Source organism: Parambassis ranga, chromosome 6, assembly GCF_900634625.1.
Source record: "Parambassis ranga chromosome 6, fParRan2.1, whole genome shotgun sequence".
Classification (NCBI taxonomy): domain Eukaryota; kingdom Metazoa; phylum Chordata; class Actinopteri; family Ambassidae; genus Parambassis; species Parambassis ranga.
The window spans coordinates 13,085,690-13,104,194 of record NC_041027.1 but is presented as its reverse complement, the minus strand read 5'-3'; the positions used below and the strand labels follow the sequence as shown (position 1 = coordinate 13,104,194).

The 18,505-nt window shown below is 43.9% G+C and overlaps 1 protein-coding gene across 6 annotated transcripts in view; it reads right to left on the bottom strand.

The window, feature by feature from the left end:
* Positions 1–10,392: 10,392 nt before the first annotated feature.
* LOC114437472 (shisa family member 6) overlaps positions 10,393–18,505 on the bottom strand; it is a 56,104-nt gene continuing 47,991 nt past the window's right edge. For 4 of the 6 annotated variants that reach the window (XM_028408200.1, XM_028408201.1, XM_028408202.1 and 1 more), the window contains 6 exons: positions 13,847–13,999; positions 11,733–11,836; positions 11,436–11,446; positions 11,197–11,402; positions 10,837–10,968; positions 10,393–10,755 (listed from right to left, as the gene is read on the bottom strand). In XM_028408200.1, coding sequence (XP_028264001.1) covers positions 10,604–10,755; positions 10,837–10,968; positions 11,197–11,402; positions 11,436–11,446; positions 11,733–11,836; positions 13,847–13,999 — 758 coding nt within the window. In that variant the 3' untranslated portion in view covers positions 10,393–10,603. Of the gene's footprint in view, positions 10,789–10,821; positions 11,501–11,732; positions 11,837–13,846; positions 14,000–17,873; positions 17,895–18,505 lie in introns of all 6 variants that reach the window. The other 2 variants (XM_028408198.1, XM_028408199.1) reach the window with 2 other exon arrangements.

Sequence of the window (18,505 nt, the reverse complement as noted above, 5' to 3'; positions counted from 1 at the left end):
GAGGAGATAATCACATTTTATTTTTTGTCTCAGGTGTGTTTCTACACTGTTTAACAGTTTTATTATCACCACTTTCATGTGTGTCTGCTCCTCCAGCACTACCTAGAATGTCTGGACAGAAACCAGATAATGAGGAGGGACTGTGTCTTCTTCTGTGTTTCCTGTTTTATTTTGAAAGTCCATGTTTCCCCTTGTGTGTTCCTGTGTGTTTTACTTCTCCTTGTGTTTCCCGCCTTTAGGATTGCTTGCCCCGCCCTGATGTGTCTCAACCGTGTCATGTGTTATGTTTTTTGACCTTCTGGCTTTTGTTATTAAAAGCTCACTTTTCGTTCACCTCAGCCTTCGTGTCTGCATTTGGGTCCAAACACCCTCATAACATAACACGGACAGCTCAATGCTACCGCAGCAAAAACACCTCATTAGTCATTTGACACTGAAACAAGTCCAAAAGCATATTTTGAAGTTGGTAAACATTAGAACCTCCAGCTTGCTTGCATTGCAGGGTGGCCCTGCAGTGTCTCTGTTTTCTTTAATCCTCCATGTTTATTTATTTGCACTGTGAGTCATAGAATCAGTTTACATATGTTCGGCATCATATTTGGACTGAAACTATGCAGGAAGACATATTTTTACTCATTTGTTGCATAGCCTAAAACACAAAACAAAGTTTGTTGGGGTTAAGACTCAACTTCTGGGGCGGAAGATGTTAAAACATAGTTTTGGTTTCTATAGATATAGTGAAGATTCATCCATCTTTATTTCCAGTCTGTTTGATCAGATTGCTAATGATACATCTGCAAGTTGTGGACCATCACCTTCCTTGTCTCGTCTTGTCAGTAAACATTTATAATGCGTGCTTAAATAAAACATTAAACCACAATAATGTATCTTTTATATAAGTCGCAGACTCGCTCTCTCCTATGAGGCGCTGTGAATAATTTCCTGTGTTTCATTTTCTATTTCTTTCTCGTTTTGAGCTCGTCATCTGTGACAGCTGCGGGTCCTGGCTGCCTGACAGATGTTCTCCCGTCTTCATTTCTGCTGTAAAGATGTCAGGAGACCCTGTGAACTTGTTTTTAAGTCAGATATTTATGTCGACCATGACAGCGGAAAAAAAATATCACAGGAGCTTTCAGAGACTCTTTCAGGTTAAAGTGGGCTAAGAACACTACACTCAAAGTGATGCTGAGAACACGTTATTGTCCTAGACAATGCACACACAGTCTTATATGAACATGCATGTCATCTTTATATGCAATCAGTGGTGGAGGAAGTACTGAAGCTTGGTACTTAAGTAAAAGTAGAAGTCATACATCAACAATTCTACTTAAGTAAAAGTCTTAAGTACTTTTAAATGTACTTAAAGTATTAAAAGTAAAAGTACTCACACACCGAGTATAGGGTTGGGCGATATTGCCTGAAATCAAAACCGCAATTAATTGACGCTTTGTCCTCGTTCATCGGTTATTATGCCGGCACCAAAAGCCACCACAAAACCGCGATTAATCACCATGCGTTGCATTGCAGCGGTTACTGGGCATAAATGTCGGTTTCGATATATTTTCGGTTAACTGCCCCGCCCTAACCGCATATACATATTATTGATTTCCATTGCAAAGGATCTGAACAGGTTGAAATAATCAAAGAAATCATCTTAAATTAAAATGGACCATGTGTAGTTAATGTACATGTTCAGTCCAGAAGCAGCTATGGACAGGTCTGTGTGTCATGAGGCAGGCTGTGGGCATCAAGTGAACAGAGAGGCTGCTGATAACAAACAGGCATTCAGCATGTTTACTGTGTCAGTATTCCTGCTGTAGATTCATGTTATGATTCATGTTAATCAGACATTAATGGATGGACCTGTGTTAGCAGACAGCAGCTAACTAGTTAGCTCACTGAGCCAGAGCACCGGCATCATGACTGAGGCTCATTATAGAAACACAGCTGGCAGCGTGACACCACCTCCATGCAGAGTCTGACCTCTCATCAGTCCAGCACTGTGTTCATCACATGGAACAAGGAACTACAGACACTGTAGAAATGTAGTGGAGGAGAAAGTACAGGTGACAGCTGCAACATGGAATGGAGTAAAAGTATAAAGTACGCACTATTATTTTTACTTAAGTACAGTACAAGTAAAGTACAAATACTTAGTTACTTTCCAGCACTGTATGCAATCGCTGCTTTGAGTGTGTTGCATCTTTCTGTGCACATGCATGATTCGTACTTTGAAGGTCTATAAAGAGTTTGTGGAGACATTCTGTTAATATGCATGTGTGAGTCACTGTGTGAGGAGGTGTTATAACCATGGAGCTGGTTGGGGAATATCACAGAATAAAATTAACCGCTGAATCCACAACAGCAGTAAAACTACCTACACTGAGCACACTCATAATCACGTCTTAATTAATACCTTTATATATGTATGTTTATATACGTGTGTGTGTGTGGAAATACTTGACACTCATCTTTACTTTTTTCTGAAAAGTTCCAGAATAAAGATGCTTTATCTTGCCTTTCCAGATTGTGCATGTGGTTTTATTTTCATATATATCCCATTTTAGTGCCAGTACGCAGTCATTTCCCCTATCTCCTGCTTCCAGTCCCCCAGTCCTGCGTCTTCTCTTCCAAGTCTTTAGACCGACTCTCTCCTCCTCCTTCCAGTTCACTCCTTTCTTCTCTCCTCCTCCCCATTTGAGATTAAAAAAAACCCTCTCCAAAGCAGAAAGTGTGGAGCCTCATAGATATATCCTTCAACAACATGTACAGTAGGGACACTCTCTCTCTCTCTCTCCCTCTCTTTCCCTTTTCTCTTGCTGTCTCCCAGGTTCCCCGCCATCTCATTTATCTGGTTATTGGAGAGCCTTAACAATGCGCTCAGAGACAGAGAGGCGTGTGGAGGAAGAGTAGGCGAGGAGGAGGATAGCATTGATGCAGGTTGAGGCAATTTATGAAGGTCTCCCAAATTATAGCTTCAGGTGGCTCTGTGAAAACATCCTAAATGTGAACACATACCCCCCGTGTGTGTGTGTCTGTGTGTGTGTGTCTCTGTGTGTGTTTGTCTGTGTGTGTGTTCTCAGGGAGAATTGTTTGGCCTGTAGTGCAGCTGCAGTAATGATGTAACACATCCAGTTGACCCTTTGTTAAACCCTGTCTTCTTCTTCCTCACATACTGGCGCTGGATTTCTCTTCACTGTGACTGTGGAAAATGTGTCACAGCGCTGAATTTTTTTAGACACTTTAATTTGAAGCCATTGCCCTTAGATTTCATGATCATTTTATCACCTGTAGATACAAGCAGCAAGAGGAAAAGCCCGTCTGTGTGTCTGAATCTTTCAGGCTTTTATAAAGCTGTGTTCTCTTTGTCAGCTACATAGAGGGAATCGTGCTATTTTCAGCGCACAAAACTGTTTACAGTGACAGGAAAGCAGCAAGTGCCCAGAGTACAGGAAGTACAGGCTTTTCTTTGAGTATTTCCAAAGCCATATTGAATACCTGAAGGGTTAATTTGGGCATTTGAACATCACTGCCATCAGTGGTAGAATATAACTATTAACTATTAACTATTAATACTATAAGTATTTGTACTTTTTTACTTAAGTAAAAATAATTTTTTAATTTTATACTTTTACTCTATTACATTTTGCAGCTATTATTTATACTTTCTACTCCACTACATTTCTACAATGCAGCTTATAAGACACAGATGTGGGAGTTATATATTATATATATATATTATATATATATATGTGTATATATATATATATATATATGTATATATATATATATATATATATATATGTATATATATATTATATATATATATATGTAATATATAATATATTGTGCTCAGTTATTCTGCTTACTGTACTTCTTGCATTGTTTTATTGACACTCACTGTATTTAATGTAACTTGATACCACTGGCAAAAGAGTTTCCTTCAGGATTATTAAAGTTTTGTCTTATCTTAATCCTCTACCAAAACAGACTTAGTTTGTCTTAAATTAAAGGTCGGGTAGGAGATTTCATTCTGATGCACTTTTTGTTAAATTAGTGTAACTTCTCTTTACAATCCGATAGCAACCGATTAGTTCGGCAGTTTCGCATTAAAACGAAGAATATGAATCATCTGTGGAAGCTATAAAACACTAAAAACATCAGCCAATCCTTCGGGTGGACCCTGCACGGAGTGTTGGCTGGTTGTCACTCTCTTCCTGCTCCATGATGGCCGAAGTCACAGACCGCAGCTCGTCTTCAGGTGATGTGCGTCCATGTGATTGGGAGGCGTGGCTTCGGGGTGAGCTCCGAGAGAAAGGGGTGTGTGTTTACTTTTGAAATCTGGCTGACTCTCACTGAGTTTTCAAAATCTCCTACCCTACCTTTAAAGCCGGTGTCATGGTCTCACAGTTTCTGCTGAGTAGGTTGTGATATTTCTCCCAAATCCAAAAATTGTTACCCTCAAAATATGTCTCTATGCAGAATGAACTCACCACGTGATTCACAAGGACTGAAAGCACTCGCTTGCTCCCAAAGCAACGTAACAATCTCTATTTATCTATTTAATTTTTAATTTTGAATGATGGCACGGCTAGACCCAACAAAACATGCTCGAACCATGATACCACCACCACCGTGCTTCACAAGCTGGATAAGGAGTTCAGTGTTTTCATTTTTCCTGATGATCCATGATGTTGTCCTCAGACGTCTCTTGTCTCCCTTTTCAATATTTTTGAATAGTTCAGACAGACACTGCAGGGATTTCTTATGCTTAAGCTAATGGTGTGCTCCATGAATATGAGTCATGGCAGTGTTGTATGGTTTTTAAATATTTGTTGGAGTCACCTTTCAAACTTCAGCTCAGGCCCAAAATATTCACTCCACCTTGTAGCAGAGAGTGCTCTGCCTGTAGATCAGCCGCCGTTCCTGCTGTGACATGAAAAGCCGGATGCGTAACAGCTCTCCAGAGCTCCGGTCAATGATGGGGCTTTGCGGGCTGCGGCAGCCGCAGACCCCTGGTCTCAGAAGGCTAAAAACAACACAGAGACTCATATTTCATCTTTGTAGGTAACATGAGTGTTTGTGGCGTCGTGCTACTGAGGAGAGGATGCAGTCGAAGTGGAAGTGTGGGGAGGGGATCTATCAAAGGGTTCACGCTCGGAATGGAAAAGAAGGAACCTTTAATCATCTGCTTGTGTGAGACGTCAGGCGGTTGCTAGGTTACAGGTCAGTCCAGGGAAGCTACTAATGTGAATGTTGCCTTGGTGTGTTTAATGTGTAAGCATGCAGGAGTCGAATTTTGTGATAATCATGCAGACAATGTCTTGAATTTGTTCTTCATCCACAGACTTTTCCAGTGGAGAGACTCCTGCTGAGCTGTTTCTCATCCACAGACTTTTCCAGTGGAGAGACTCCTGCTGAGCTGTTTCTGATACTTCTTCTTTGCTTCAAACTCTACCAGAAGCCACTTGACAGCCGGACGGTGTCTGCTTCCCATCCCAGACTTCCACACTCCTTGTGAGCACTAATAAATGTGCTGTAGTGACAACAGCGAGCGCTGCAGAGTCGCCTCTCTGGCTGTAATTTTCACAACAGGCGTGTAAAGTGCTGATAAATGGCACCATGTTGTCTCAGCCTGTAATTCTGTCTCACCGCTCTGACCTACAAGAGTCAGCCGAGGCAGAATGGCTGGATTAGGCCATCGTGATCCTGTTGGCGGGAGGGCCTCGGCGTCCTCGCAGCCTCTGGCTCCTCGTAACCCCCGCCGCAGCCGGCAGACTCAGCTGCTGCGCGGCACCAACTGCGAGAGGAGCAGTTTTTGGCAAGGGCTGGAGACTAGGGTAATTAGCTTTGACAGAGCTGATGAGTTGCTAATTAAATGTTTATCTGAATCTGGCATCTGTCGTAAAACAAATGTCTGTTAGCTGCCTACAATCTGTGGATTATTACAAATAACTGGGGTTGGGTCCTGCATGTGGCGAGATAAGCAGGGGGAGAGAGAGAGAGAGAGAGAGAGGATGGCGATTTGGGGCACATTCTCTGAGCAGTCAGGCAGAAGCAGCAGCAGCACCTACCGCGCATGTTAGCAGCTCGCTGCGGCCCATAATGGCAGTGATTATCACAGAATTCATTCACACCGGGGCTTGTGTGGAAATGCTGCAAGAATTATAGTAGTAGCTGATATTGTAATTTAAAAACAAATCTACAGACTATATTTTCAAAAGGACCAGATACTTTATCAGTGTTTAGAGCAGCAACAAAAGGGCAGTGTGATCAGTCTTACTGTGACCTGTTTAGTGTAAAGTGGTGGAAAGTAACTAAGTATTTGTACTTTGTTACTGTACTTAAGTATATTTTTTTATGTATTTCTTACTTTTACTCCATTACACCTGTACTTTCTCCTCCACTACATTTCTACAGTGTCTGTAGTTCCTTGTTCCATGTGATGAACACAGTGCTGGACTGATGTGAGGTCAGACTCTGCATGGAGGTGGTGTCACGCTGCCAGCTGTGTTTCTATAATGAGCCTCAGTCATGGTGCCGGTGCTCTGGCTCAGTGAGCTAACTAGTTAGCTGCTGTCTGCTAACACAGGTCCATCCATTATTGTCTGATGAACATGAATCATAACATGAATCTACAGCAGGAACACTGACACAGTAAACATGCTGAATGCCTGTTTGTTATCAGCAGCCTCTCTGTTCACTTGATGCCCACAGCCTGCCTCATGACACACAGACCTGTCCATAGCTGCTTCTGGACTGAACATGGACATTAACTACACATGGTCCATTTTCATTTAAGATGATTTCTTTGATTATTTCAACCTGTTCAGATCCTTTGCAATGGAAATCAATCATATATATTCAGTGTGTGAGTACTTTTACTTTTAATACTTTAAGTACATTTAAAAGTACTTAAGACTTTTACTTAGGTAGGATTGTTGATGTAGCACTTCTACTTTTACTTGAGTATATATTTTGCTGGGTAATTGTACTTTTACTCGAGTATTTCCTCCACCACTGTGAGTGTATAAGAAATAGTTTTTTGAACAGTAAGACTGGTTGTAAACGTTCATCTCCATCATCCGTCCACACAAGTTGATGCCTCCTGTGATAAGAGACCTTGCCTGAGCTGTCCTGACCATAGCCTGTGTTTGTATTTGTGGCCAGATGTGTTGTTTATTCCAGTGGATGTGTTCACACAGAGGAGTCCAGGGTGAAAGACTGGGGGTACACCCACCATCCATAGGACTGGCCTCTGTCAGTGAATGGCCCAGAGACCACTGAAAGGATCAAGGAAAGACAGAGCAGGCTGAGTGGATGCTGGTATGAACCCAGCTCTTGGTGAGGTCCCTTGGTTATATTTATATCACAGATCTTTTAGTGATGCTTGACAGACATGAACTCCTGACTGTCTCATAGCCACTACCTCTGTCTACACTGTGCATTCTCATTGTCTTACTGATGTCAGCTTGTGCTGTCAGTCAGCAGGTGGAAGTTGTTAAGCAAGAAAAAAGAAAGAGCAGAGAGTGACAAACCCTGCTGCAGGAGAACATAACACAGACGGCGAGCCGAGCTCCGCAGTGAGCCGCTGGATGTGTCGGCAGGGGTCGGTGCCACTGTCATGTTCTTTTGACTTTTCGCAGCTTAAATTTAAAAAGTGAACAACACCCCAGCGTGGTCCTCTCAGAGGGCATTTTACAAGAGTCTGGACCTGTCACCTTTTTGTTTTCAACCAAACTAAAGCAGAACATTCAGACTGGAGCTACACTGCATTTCTTTTGTGTTTGTCGAGACTACATCCTCTGAAGGTGACGGGGGAAACTTTCTGACATGATGTTCTCTCTGACAGCACCGCCGACAGAGGACAGAAAGGAGAGAGAGTACAGAGAGAGAGCGCGGGCTAAATTTTTAACCAGCAAAACGAGCCCTCTGTCCGAGGATGGTGTTATAGCATTAATAGCAGAGCAGATGGGTAATGAAAGACACTGTTGATGAAATGTTTCATGTGAAACGGTTTGAAAGCTGCTGATTATTTTATGGCCGTGCGTGTTCTCGGCCAGCACCTGAGCTGTGGCTATCACAGCCATCTTTACCTCTCACGCTTCAGCTGCTGTCTCATTCATAGATTCTTTTTGATTGCAGTCTCATATTTTCATTTAAATGCTGATGGCCTGGAGGATCAGTGTAAATTGGAAACCCAAACGGATTCCGCCCCCCTCCCCCCCCCACTCCTCTCTCGCTCTCTTTCTTGTTCCTGTGTGTTTGTGGAGGAGCTCGTGTTGTTTGCTGTGAGAATTGTCGTTCACACCAGTGGATTTCCATGAATTTAAAGAAGGTCTGAAATTGTGCACTGACCAGCATTAAAATCAGACATATTAATTCAAGATGTAAAACTAAAGCGCTGCGGGTCTGCCTCTGACATGCAGTCAGATAAGGTGTGTTTGACGCACACCTCTGTGCAGCTGGCAGATTGGACCGAGGCACGGGCAGAAGTAATCTCATTGTCTTGCTGCATGAAGCATGATTGCACGGTGCCAAGAGGTGATCAACACAACAGAAAAAATACCCTAAGAGTGCATCCTTTTTACATTTACAGCATCGATTATTTGTGAAGACGAAGCCTTTTATAAAGTCACCTTTAAGAGGTGCCGTGTGTGAGAAACAAGTTCAAAGAGAATATTACAAAATACTTCACTTCCCTGAATGTAACCCAGCAGTGTAGCCTCTCAGTGCCCATCTGTTTCAGACTCCAGCTTATTAATGCAGGCTTTGCATCTGTAGTGTCCACAGCCACGTTGGCAGGATGGCTATCAGCAGAGCGAACCGCACTGCACACCTGAACAAATAGGATTGGCTGCTGTTAGTCAGCTTGTGGCCAAACAGCGATTTATAAAGCAGGAAAACAAATCCAGGCCCCACTGCAGTCAAGACATGCTGGTCTGTGAGAGTTTAGAAAGCACAGGTGTAGTAAGAATGTTAGTGAAGGATGAAATAATGAGGATTAATGAGATGCTGTTAAAATCTTTTGCCTTCCAGGCAATGGACTCACTGTTTATCATATAAAGAACACAGTAAGTTAACTCTAAATGTCCTTAAACGCATTATTTGTGACATCGTTTTACAAATTAATCAATTAAAAATGTGTTCAAAATAAAGATTTTGCAATATTCTATAAAAAACAAAAAATTCTGCCCCTCTCTGCGTAACTGCTAATCCATGGTCGACTCACTTGTGACTATCAGACACATGACAAAAATTCAAGGAGTTTTTGGCTGATTTTCAGGCAGTGTGGTGAAAAAAACACCCTCGTAAAGCTGCTGTGAATCAAGCTCTTCCCACCGTGGCAGTGGTGATGTATCACTTTTTTTTTTTTTTTTTTACAACCCAGACATCTCTCAAAGAACGATGTCTCGCATGTTTAGAAAAATATGGATAGTTTATTTGACCCTCTTGATGTCAATGGAACACAGTCTACATCCACATATGAACAGTGGTATATCCGTTATCAACAACACATTCATCCACTTCTCGTCCTACAAACAGTTTTTGCAAAGACACACACAGTATAGTATTAATTTATCCTGTCAAATACTCGGTTAAGTGGGTTTCTATTCTGAACTCACAAAAACAGTGATGATTTATAGTTGGTTTGTTTTTTTTTTTTTGTTTTTTTCTTTAAAGAATCTATTGAAAACAGACAGTCTAATACAAAGTCCATCCGGTACAGACTTGTCCATGATACTGCTTCTAGAATAGCTTATTTACAATCATCTACTGGAAGCAACAAAAAAAATAAAATAAATAACAAAAACAAAAAAAACTGCCATTGCTTTAAGAACAAAACAAGCTAGCCATCACTATTCAAAACTGTAAAACAAAAAAATTCAAAACAGGATCAAATAAACAGAATCTTTTTTTATTGATTGTGCTTTGTAACCCACAAAACCACTTGGTTTTTAAAGAAATGGAGCGAGGCACCGAATAGAAGTGCTGTGAACATCCATTTCTCTCATGGAGATTCTCTAGAACTAGGAGTAGGACAGGGCGTACAAATGGTTGTTTTTTTTTCTATTATTATTATTATTATTGTTCGTTTATTTATATATTTATAAAGTTATTACAGGCTCATTCTGGTTCGTTAACCTGTGGTGGTGCTGTCACACAGACAGAAGTCACGAAGGGGATCGGTCCTTGTGTTTAACCATGCAAAGCCCTTTAAGATTTGCCAGGAAAAAGTCACAGAATAGATCGTTTGGACAAAGAAGGTGGGTGGTGAAGGGTTAAAACAGACACTATCAGTGTTTTCCCACTAAAACGTACACAGAATGAGGCCGTAGCCTGTGGATGAATAGGATAATCAAGACAGTGGAAATATTAGTAGGCAAGTTAGCTGGATAGTACTACACCCCCACCCACCCCATCCACACCCCCCCTCTGAGCCTGTGTCTGCGGTGTACAGTGTAGCTCGTATATCCGGTCTCTCACAGTTAGCTAGTGGATGCTCTTGGTCCTGGAATTTCTGACTGTGCAGTCAAGAAAAAGTGAAGTCGCCACTGCCCTACTCCAAAAAGAAGGCCAGTGTGTCATGGCCTGGCTGCCGTCACACAGTCACCTCAGTCTTGCTGCCTGTGCGGTAGTGCTGTGGCTGTTGCTGCTGCTGCTGGTGGTGCTGTGGGATGTAGTGGAGCTGTTCCACAGTGTGAGTCCGTCTGGAGGCAAACGCCTGCCTCTTACTTGCTGTCTGGTTCATGACTAAAGTGTTGGAGTGCCCAGCTCCTCCCGATCCTGATGCCCCTCCGCCGCCGCCGCCGCCACCACCACCACCTCCTCCACCGCCTCCTCCTCCTCCTCCTCCATTGTTAGAGGCACTGGGATGGGAGTGCATTTTGGTCATCTTGTAGCGATCCATGAGTGGCGTGGTCGGTATGAACACGTCTGTGTGTGAGATGGCACGCGACATTGATTTGTCGCTGCCGTGAAACCCACCGGAGATGCTGCTGACCATGCCACGCTTCAGCGATGACATCAGCTTATCCGGTGAGAGCAGAGGATCCTGGGATAGTAGGCGGTCTTGTGAGTACAGGCGATCTTGTGAATAGAGGCGGTCTTGGGAGTAGTGGCGGTCTTTTGAGTAGAGGTGCTCCTGTGATAGGAGGCGGTCTTTGGAGTACATGCGGTCCTTGGTGTATAGGCGATCTTGAGAGGTGTGGCGGTCCTGTGGAAGGAGGCGCTCCTGGGACCGAAGGCGCTCGGCAGACAGGAGCTGTTCGTCTGACAGGATCCTGCCTCCGTACGGGGACATCCCGTTGGAGGACATGCTGTAATCCTGCTGCGGGGCCCTCTGTGGGGACAAGACGCGGTCCTGGGACATGGCCCTCTGGACGCGGCGAGGCCTCTGCCTTTGCTGAGATTGCTGCTGTGAAGACTGCGACTGGGGAAGGGCCTGGGAGATGGAGGACTGCGGGGGCTGGCTCTGGAGCTGCTGCTGTTCCCGGTGCTGTTGAGCAAAAGATGAATGAGGGGAGTTTATTTACAAGCTGAAGGGTTAAAAAGGCTCCACCACCTACCAGTGCAGACTGAGGCAAGACACCAGCTACAGCCTCTAAACATATTCAAATGTGGTGTCTCAGAGATAGCGCTCGTGCCTTGCCTCATAGATGCATAAAATTGAAAAGAACATGCCCTCATTTTGAAGCCTGCACACTTAAATTGAACACTCGAGTACCCACCTGGTCTTGACTTATTTTGAGAACATGCAAGGGTAGAGTGCCTCTTGCTGCCAGGTCGGGCAGGTGACGCTTACGAGTGTAGTAGTCTTCGACTTCTTTATCAGCTGCAGAGGAGACGGAGGAAAGGAAAGAAAGAAAAGGAAGAGAAGCGAGAGGTGAAAAGGAGATCCAGGCAAAGAAAGGAAGATGGGTAGGTGTTAGAATGCTGAGGGGAGAAGTCGGATAGAGTGGAATTGGCGCACAATGCGGAGAGAAGTGCTGGCGGACCCATCTGTGTTTCACCTTTTCAAGCTAGCTCATGGAGGGGAATAAAAAAATAAGAGGCAGAGGATCACGGTCAGACATGCTACGCACATAGCATCACATATCCAGGCTTCATCGGGAATTCTACAGGCAGCTGTGGGAGGGTGGGTGGGGGGGGCAAACTTTGCAAAGGTCAGGTGAAAGACTTATGTCATCATATCGTACAGTTATTAAGGGAAGCACAGAGGTACATGTGGACATGCTCGTGGTGTCATTGCACACTGCGGGTGTTTTTTAATATCCTCGAGCAGGTGCCTCTTACCGAGGAGTAACTGAAAAAAACACAACATGCACTCAGATCATAAGGACAAGAATCCATCTCCATAAGAGTGGGACTGTAGCATCAAACACATGCCAACACACAACATGCATAAAAACACACACACACACATACATAGTGATGCACGTCAGAAAGACGACAACAGCATAACAATGGGAACATTTATAAGTCTGTGAATGAACCTGTGCACCACGTTAGAGGTGAAGCGGAGCAGACCTCGCCACCTTATTTAAGACTCGCCAGTCTTTTTCAATAATGGCTGCTGCAGTGCCTTTCACACCACACCTGTCCAGATTCCAGATTACACTCCCAGAATCCCCCTGAGCGGCAGCTGCTCGCTGCAAATCGATTCATTATGAGAGATAATAAAAACAAGATGTTCCTTTCTCAAGCATAATAGTCTTCAAGATCTGGGCAGGCCATTGCAAACCCATCAACCATATTACCATAGAGTGAATGAATAACTCATGATGTATGGTGTCCTGCACTGCAGTGGGATAAATGCTTTTTTTTTTTCTTCAGTTTGATACCAATTTGCATTAATAAGCGGCAGCATTCTTCTCTTTTATTATCTCAACAATGAAAACGCTGCTCCCTCTCTCTTCCCCTCCAGCACAATCCAACATGATCTATCAGTATGCAGACACTAGTTGAGCAACAAAAAGAAACAGCAGAACCTTTTGGCTATTTGCTGCAACAAATAATTTGCTTTGGAAGCAGAAAGAAAGTTAGGAAGACTGAAGGACACTGCCGGAGGATGTTTTTTCTTTTCTTCGCTGGGATTTTCTCTCACAATGGAAATCATTTGTTCCACTTCTCATTAAAAACTATTATGTTAATTCATACAAGCATTCTTTAACATGTAAATGTTGAAACCACCCACCCACCCACCCCTGCATCCATCCTGCAGACACCCGTTTAGTTTCAAAATGGTGCCTGGCGGCTACAAGTAGACCGGACCCTGACAGGAGGAGCCGTGGGATCGTCATCCGTCACTTGATGACTGCGATGCCAGCAGTGGAGTGGGGCAGTCATGATGAAATTACACACGCCTTAAGGAATATTTGCGTTTCACTTAAGAGAATATCATGAGATGAGACCTCATTACGCAGCAGAAATCCAGCGTAGCACCGTTAAATCAATACCGAGCCGGGCCGGGCACAAGAAGCAGCTTAATGTACTTACACGCTCCAAGAGAAATAGTAGCTGCAGCCTCTAAGTGGAGACGAGGGAAGCATGGAATATCAATGACTTAAGAGTTTTGGTTTTTTAGATGATTCGGCTGATTTCATGAAGGATCAGAGCTGAGAAATGGATCCTTTATGATTTTGATTCAAAGCTCTTGCCAACCCACTCAGATGTTTACTCAGTTGGGAGCTGCAAAATCTGCTGCTGTGTGATGTCCTCAGTACAGCAGGCGAATAACTCTCAGGCCCCAGGAAAGCACACTTAATGCAGCATTTCTGTATCATGCAGGGCATCAAGGGCCTCTACTCTTGCATTTTAGTGCACTTAGTGAACTTTGACCTACTGAGTTTCTTCAGGGACGAGAACCGGTTGAGGTCGGCTTTGACGGCCGCCTCGTAGGAGGGCGGCAGGTGGGACAGGCTCTGGAAGGAGCGTGAGAAAGACAGGTCGTAGGGCTCCGTCTGCGACGTCAGGATGCCGCTTATCCGATTGTTTTCTGGAGACACATACGTACATATACACACACAGAAAAAGGAAGAGGAAAAAATGGGCAGGCTGCCTTCTCCTACCCCCACCCACCCACCTCCACCACCACCACCACCTCCACCACCCACCCATCCAAAAAAAAGAAAAAAAAAAGAAGACCCCAGGCAACCATCACAGAAGACCACCTGCTGAAGTAAAGGAAAAAAGAGTAAGCTGGCGGACAAGCTGGAGTTTTAGCTGTGCAAACATTTCCTGGAGGCAGAGGTGCTCTAAAATAATCTCTGATATAATCTCATAAAGTAATAATCCATGGTTGGATTCACGAAAGCTTCGGTATTATTGTGCAAGCAGAGGTGTAAATAATTTAAAGTCGTTTCCGGGCTGCAGTCACGGAGGACACAGAGGCGTGCTCTTCATATTGTCTCTGGGAATCTGGGGGTTGTAACGATTCTGTCCAAACACACACAGACTGCTGGTGTCGTTGAGGAGTCAGATCAGGTCAGGGTTCAGCAGACTGTACACACTTTTCAAAAGTTAATTATGTTGATACACATCAAAGTTTAAATGGGAGGAACTGCTTACTGAAGCTTGAAACCTTAGACAGCCCTTTTGTGTCCAGTGTCAGTTTACTGCCTTCTGGTGGCCTGCATACCCCTGGTTAGATTCAAATTCAAATACACCTGGCCAGGATCCAATCTATGTATTTGCAACAGAACCATAGTTAGTTCGGACCCGTCAGTGTCCCTGGATGGGTGACTAGTTTTACTATTAAAGGTAGGGTAGGAGATTTTGAAAACTCAGTGAGAGTCAGCCAGATTTGGAAAGTAAACACACGCCCCTTTCTCTCGGAGCTCACCCCGAAGCCACGCCTCCCAATCACATGGACGCGCATTACCTGAAGACGAGCTGCGGCCTGTGACTTCGGCCATCATGCACGTACCTCTCTGGTGCGCGCAGAGCAGGAAGAGAGTGACAACCAGCCAATACTCCGCACAGGGTCCACCCGGAGGATTGGCTGATGTTTTTAGTGTTTTATAGCTTCCACAGATGATTCATATTCTGCGTTTTTATGCAAAACTGCCGAACTAATTGGTTGCTATCGGATTGTAAAGAGAAGTTACACTAATTTAACAAAAAGTGCATCAGAATGAAATCTCCTACCCTACCTTTAAGTGCACTTTGCAGCTTTATTGGTCCAACGGATGATTTCGGGCAATACGATCATATGTTCAGTTTCATAGGTTCAGGTTTCAAAGCCTGACAGAAATAAAGAACAATATAAACTGCTGTGGAGGAGTCACCTAAAAAACTTCAATATCCATTTAAGTCTATGCTTTATTTAACATATTATTCCTGCTTTATCTTGCATATTATTCTATGGTATGTTCTTTTCGAAGGCAGTAGCTGATTGCAGGAGTTACTGGTCTGTAATTTTATAGTGTGTTCACACATTGATTTGGATCCAAAACACCAAAGTCAAACAGTCACCAATCAGCTTCAATCAGCTGGTTACATGTTCTAGATTTGTAAATGGAGTCTGGAGGCTTTGAAGTGAATGTTTAACCGTTTATTGTAACTCCGGGTCTGCTTCTCTGAATATGGGCCATGCTGACTGTGACTATCCCTTTAAAGTTGCACAAATATGATAAATCTGTTGACATAAACAAACAAAGGGCTTCAATGCAAGCAGGCCGGTCTAATTTATCTGCTCTTTCACCTCTTGCCTTGTATGTTTCTGAGCATTATTCATTCAGTGAGTTGCACTTCTGCCTGTGATAAAATGGCTGCATATCCAAAACTCCAGCTTGTTGGTGGCAGTGATGGGGGAACTAGAGGCGGACAGATCAGGCACTCAGTGAGCGTTTGGTGTGGGGCTGACTTTGACAGGTGACGTGTTGGTTTGACAGGAGGAAACAGCGGTCCAGAAAAGAAAAACAGACAAACACACCAAACAACAGATGTGTGCTGGAGACTGACCCTGCTCGTGACAACGCTGTGATGTGATCGGGGGACTGGGGCAGGGAGCAAAGCCTTGGACTGGCTTTTGTTGATGCGACGTGATATGATGCCAGGAAGACGCACAGGAGGAGACAGGAGGGTGGGGACTTAGTTTGAGCCCTCTTTTTATTCTAGTCTTTCTCTCTATCTCTTCTTCTCACACATGCACCAACTCAAACAGCCGCAGTCTGTCCCATTCGCTGCCGTCTTCCTCGCTCTGTCAATCTTATCTGTCCTACCATGCTGCCACCCACTTTCCTTCCCTTCTTAATTCTGTTCTTGTCCATTCACTATTCCCCTCTCTCTCATTTTCTTTCTCACTTCTGCTCTATCTCGCTTTCCCCTGTGAGCTGTGAGTCTGTCACGCAGTGCAGAGCAGCGAGCATGGGTGCGGCTCCAGACCAGCCTCCAATGGACAGATAAAAATAGGGCTTTAGTAGCTGCTGCAGGATGGAGAGGAGGAGGAATGGGGAAGGAAGAGAAGAGATGGCAGATAGGGGAAATCTGAAAAAGGACAAAAAGGAGACTGAAATTCAAGAAGGGAAGAAGAAAAAAAAAAGACGAGTTGAGCAGGGGGAAGCTCAAGAGAGAAGGACGGAGGGGTGGCGGCAGGGCCGGGGCGACGGCAGGGGGTCCTGGGAGCTGCAGGGAAGGGGGTTCAGGATGTGAAGTATTTGTGAGTGGACTGTCTGCCACATTGCATCAATAAAGGGAGGGGGATCGACTCAGACTGTGGCATGCTGTTAGCTGTCTCAATGGCAAACACATTTCACTGCTTTATCACGACGGACAGAACTACAGACCTGGCTCAAATAGACACAAAGGCTCAATTTATTTTTTTCTTACACTGTAAGACTTGTGATAAAACATATTTTTCTTATTGCCAACAGATCAAATGACAAGACCAAAACCTCTTTAGGCTCGTTTTAGGATCACACAACCACTAGTCTTGCCAAATAGTCCTAGTTGTGATGGTGTTGCGTGTCAGTTGTGCAAATTTTCCCTGCAAAGGCGATAAACATCACCTCCTGACTATGTGCTGTGCTTGATTCATTGCTAAAGTTTTCAGGCAGCAGCTTGTTGTGTCGTAGCCTGGTTCACCCGATCATCAGCCACGTAAGTGCTGCTATTCCCAGTTTCTAAACATATTTTATTAATCAAGGACCAGTCATTGTTGACATTTCTATGAGCAGTCCATCTTTCCAGGCTCTTACCGATGTGCACGCGGTCGAACCACACAGGAGGTTCGGACCAATCAGATGGTTTGGTTGAGGCGTTAAATTTAAATTCTGAATTGTGTGCTCGGTTTGTCTTCAGATGTCCTCATCCAGTGTGTTCCCTCTTTGGCGATCTATTGATCTGATTGGTTGAAGGTACCCCAGCATAGATTGTGACTAGTAGATGGTTCATTATGGCTCAACGTAGCGAAGCTAGCTAGGATAACAACTGTCCCCACTGCTGCCACTGGAGCTTCATGAGAGATTAGACATGTGGCTGCTGTTGACATGTTGAAGTCATTGAAGTCATTATGCATAAAATGGGCCTAATTATCCTCGTAGAGCTCCAATTTTGCGAGTCATTTCTTAATGAACACGCCGTGACAGATTGTTGGTTTGGTCTTTTCCTGTCAGGTTTGTTGACTATAAGAGAAATATAACACACGTCACACTCATCAGCTTGTTTCCTACACAGTAACATGAGTTCGTGGCAAACCGCAGATCAAACAAACTGTAAGAATGCTACTTAAATCAGGTCTGAAAGAACACCAGATTAGGTGGAAGACACAGACATATAAGGGTTTGTGGGTTCGTGGCATACACAAATGTGTGCTGGAATGCGATGAATGAGTGCTCACACTAAATTAGGTGTGTGTATGTATGACTTACCACGCCTCAGTGATCGGTGAGCTACCAAACCCAAGTGAAAAACAAACATTTCAGAATCATGTGGACGGGGAGAGAGAAACAGAATCTAAAGACATTCTCCATATTCAGCATGACTGCTACAGAAAATCCCCCCTCTCCCTCCCATCCCATCCTCCAAAAATTATTCAAATGAAATCCGCTTTTACTTCCGGAGGCGTGCGATGTACACTTGTGTGTATGATTGTGCATTTTCTGCTCAGTATCTCCTGGTTCTTTCAGTTGTGGGCAGCTTGGGTTGCAATGGGTTTTATCTAGCAAATACACAGCGTGCTGAATTCTGAAGGATTTCAGGCAGCCTGTGATCAAAGTCTCTGTGTTAGATGTGTTGTTGAAATGGATTTTTCATGTTTCCCATAGATCTCCAAGGCATTTGTACCCAGTATGCAGCTAGCTTACGTGTGTGTGTGTGTGTGTGTCACATGGTCCATAAAGAAGGAGCCACTCTGGCTGCAGAATTCGAGTATATCCCCAAAGTGCCTGAGAGCCAGCGAGCCATTTGTTTTTGTATTTGTGGTTGAAACAAACAGAATATAAATCAAATGGCAAGATCAGAGTTAATGAATACACAAGGCAAAGCAAGTATTCAGCTTATG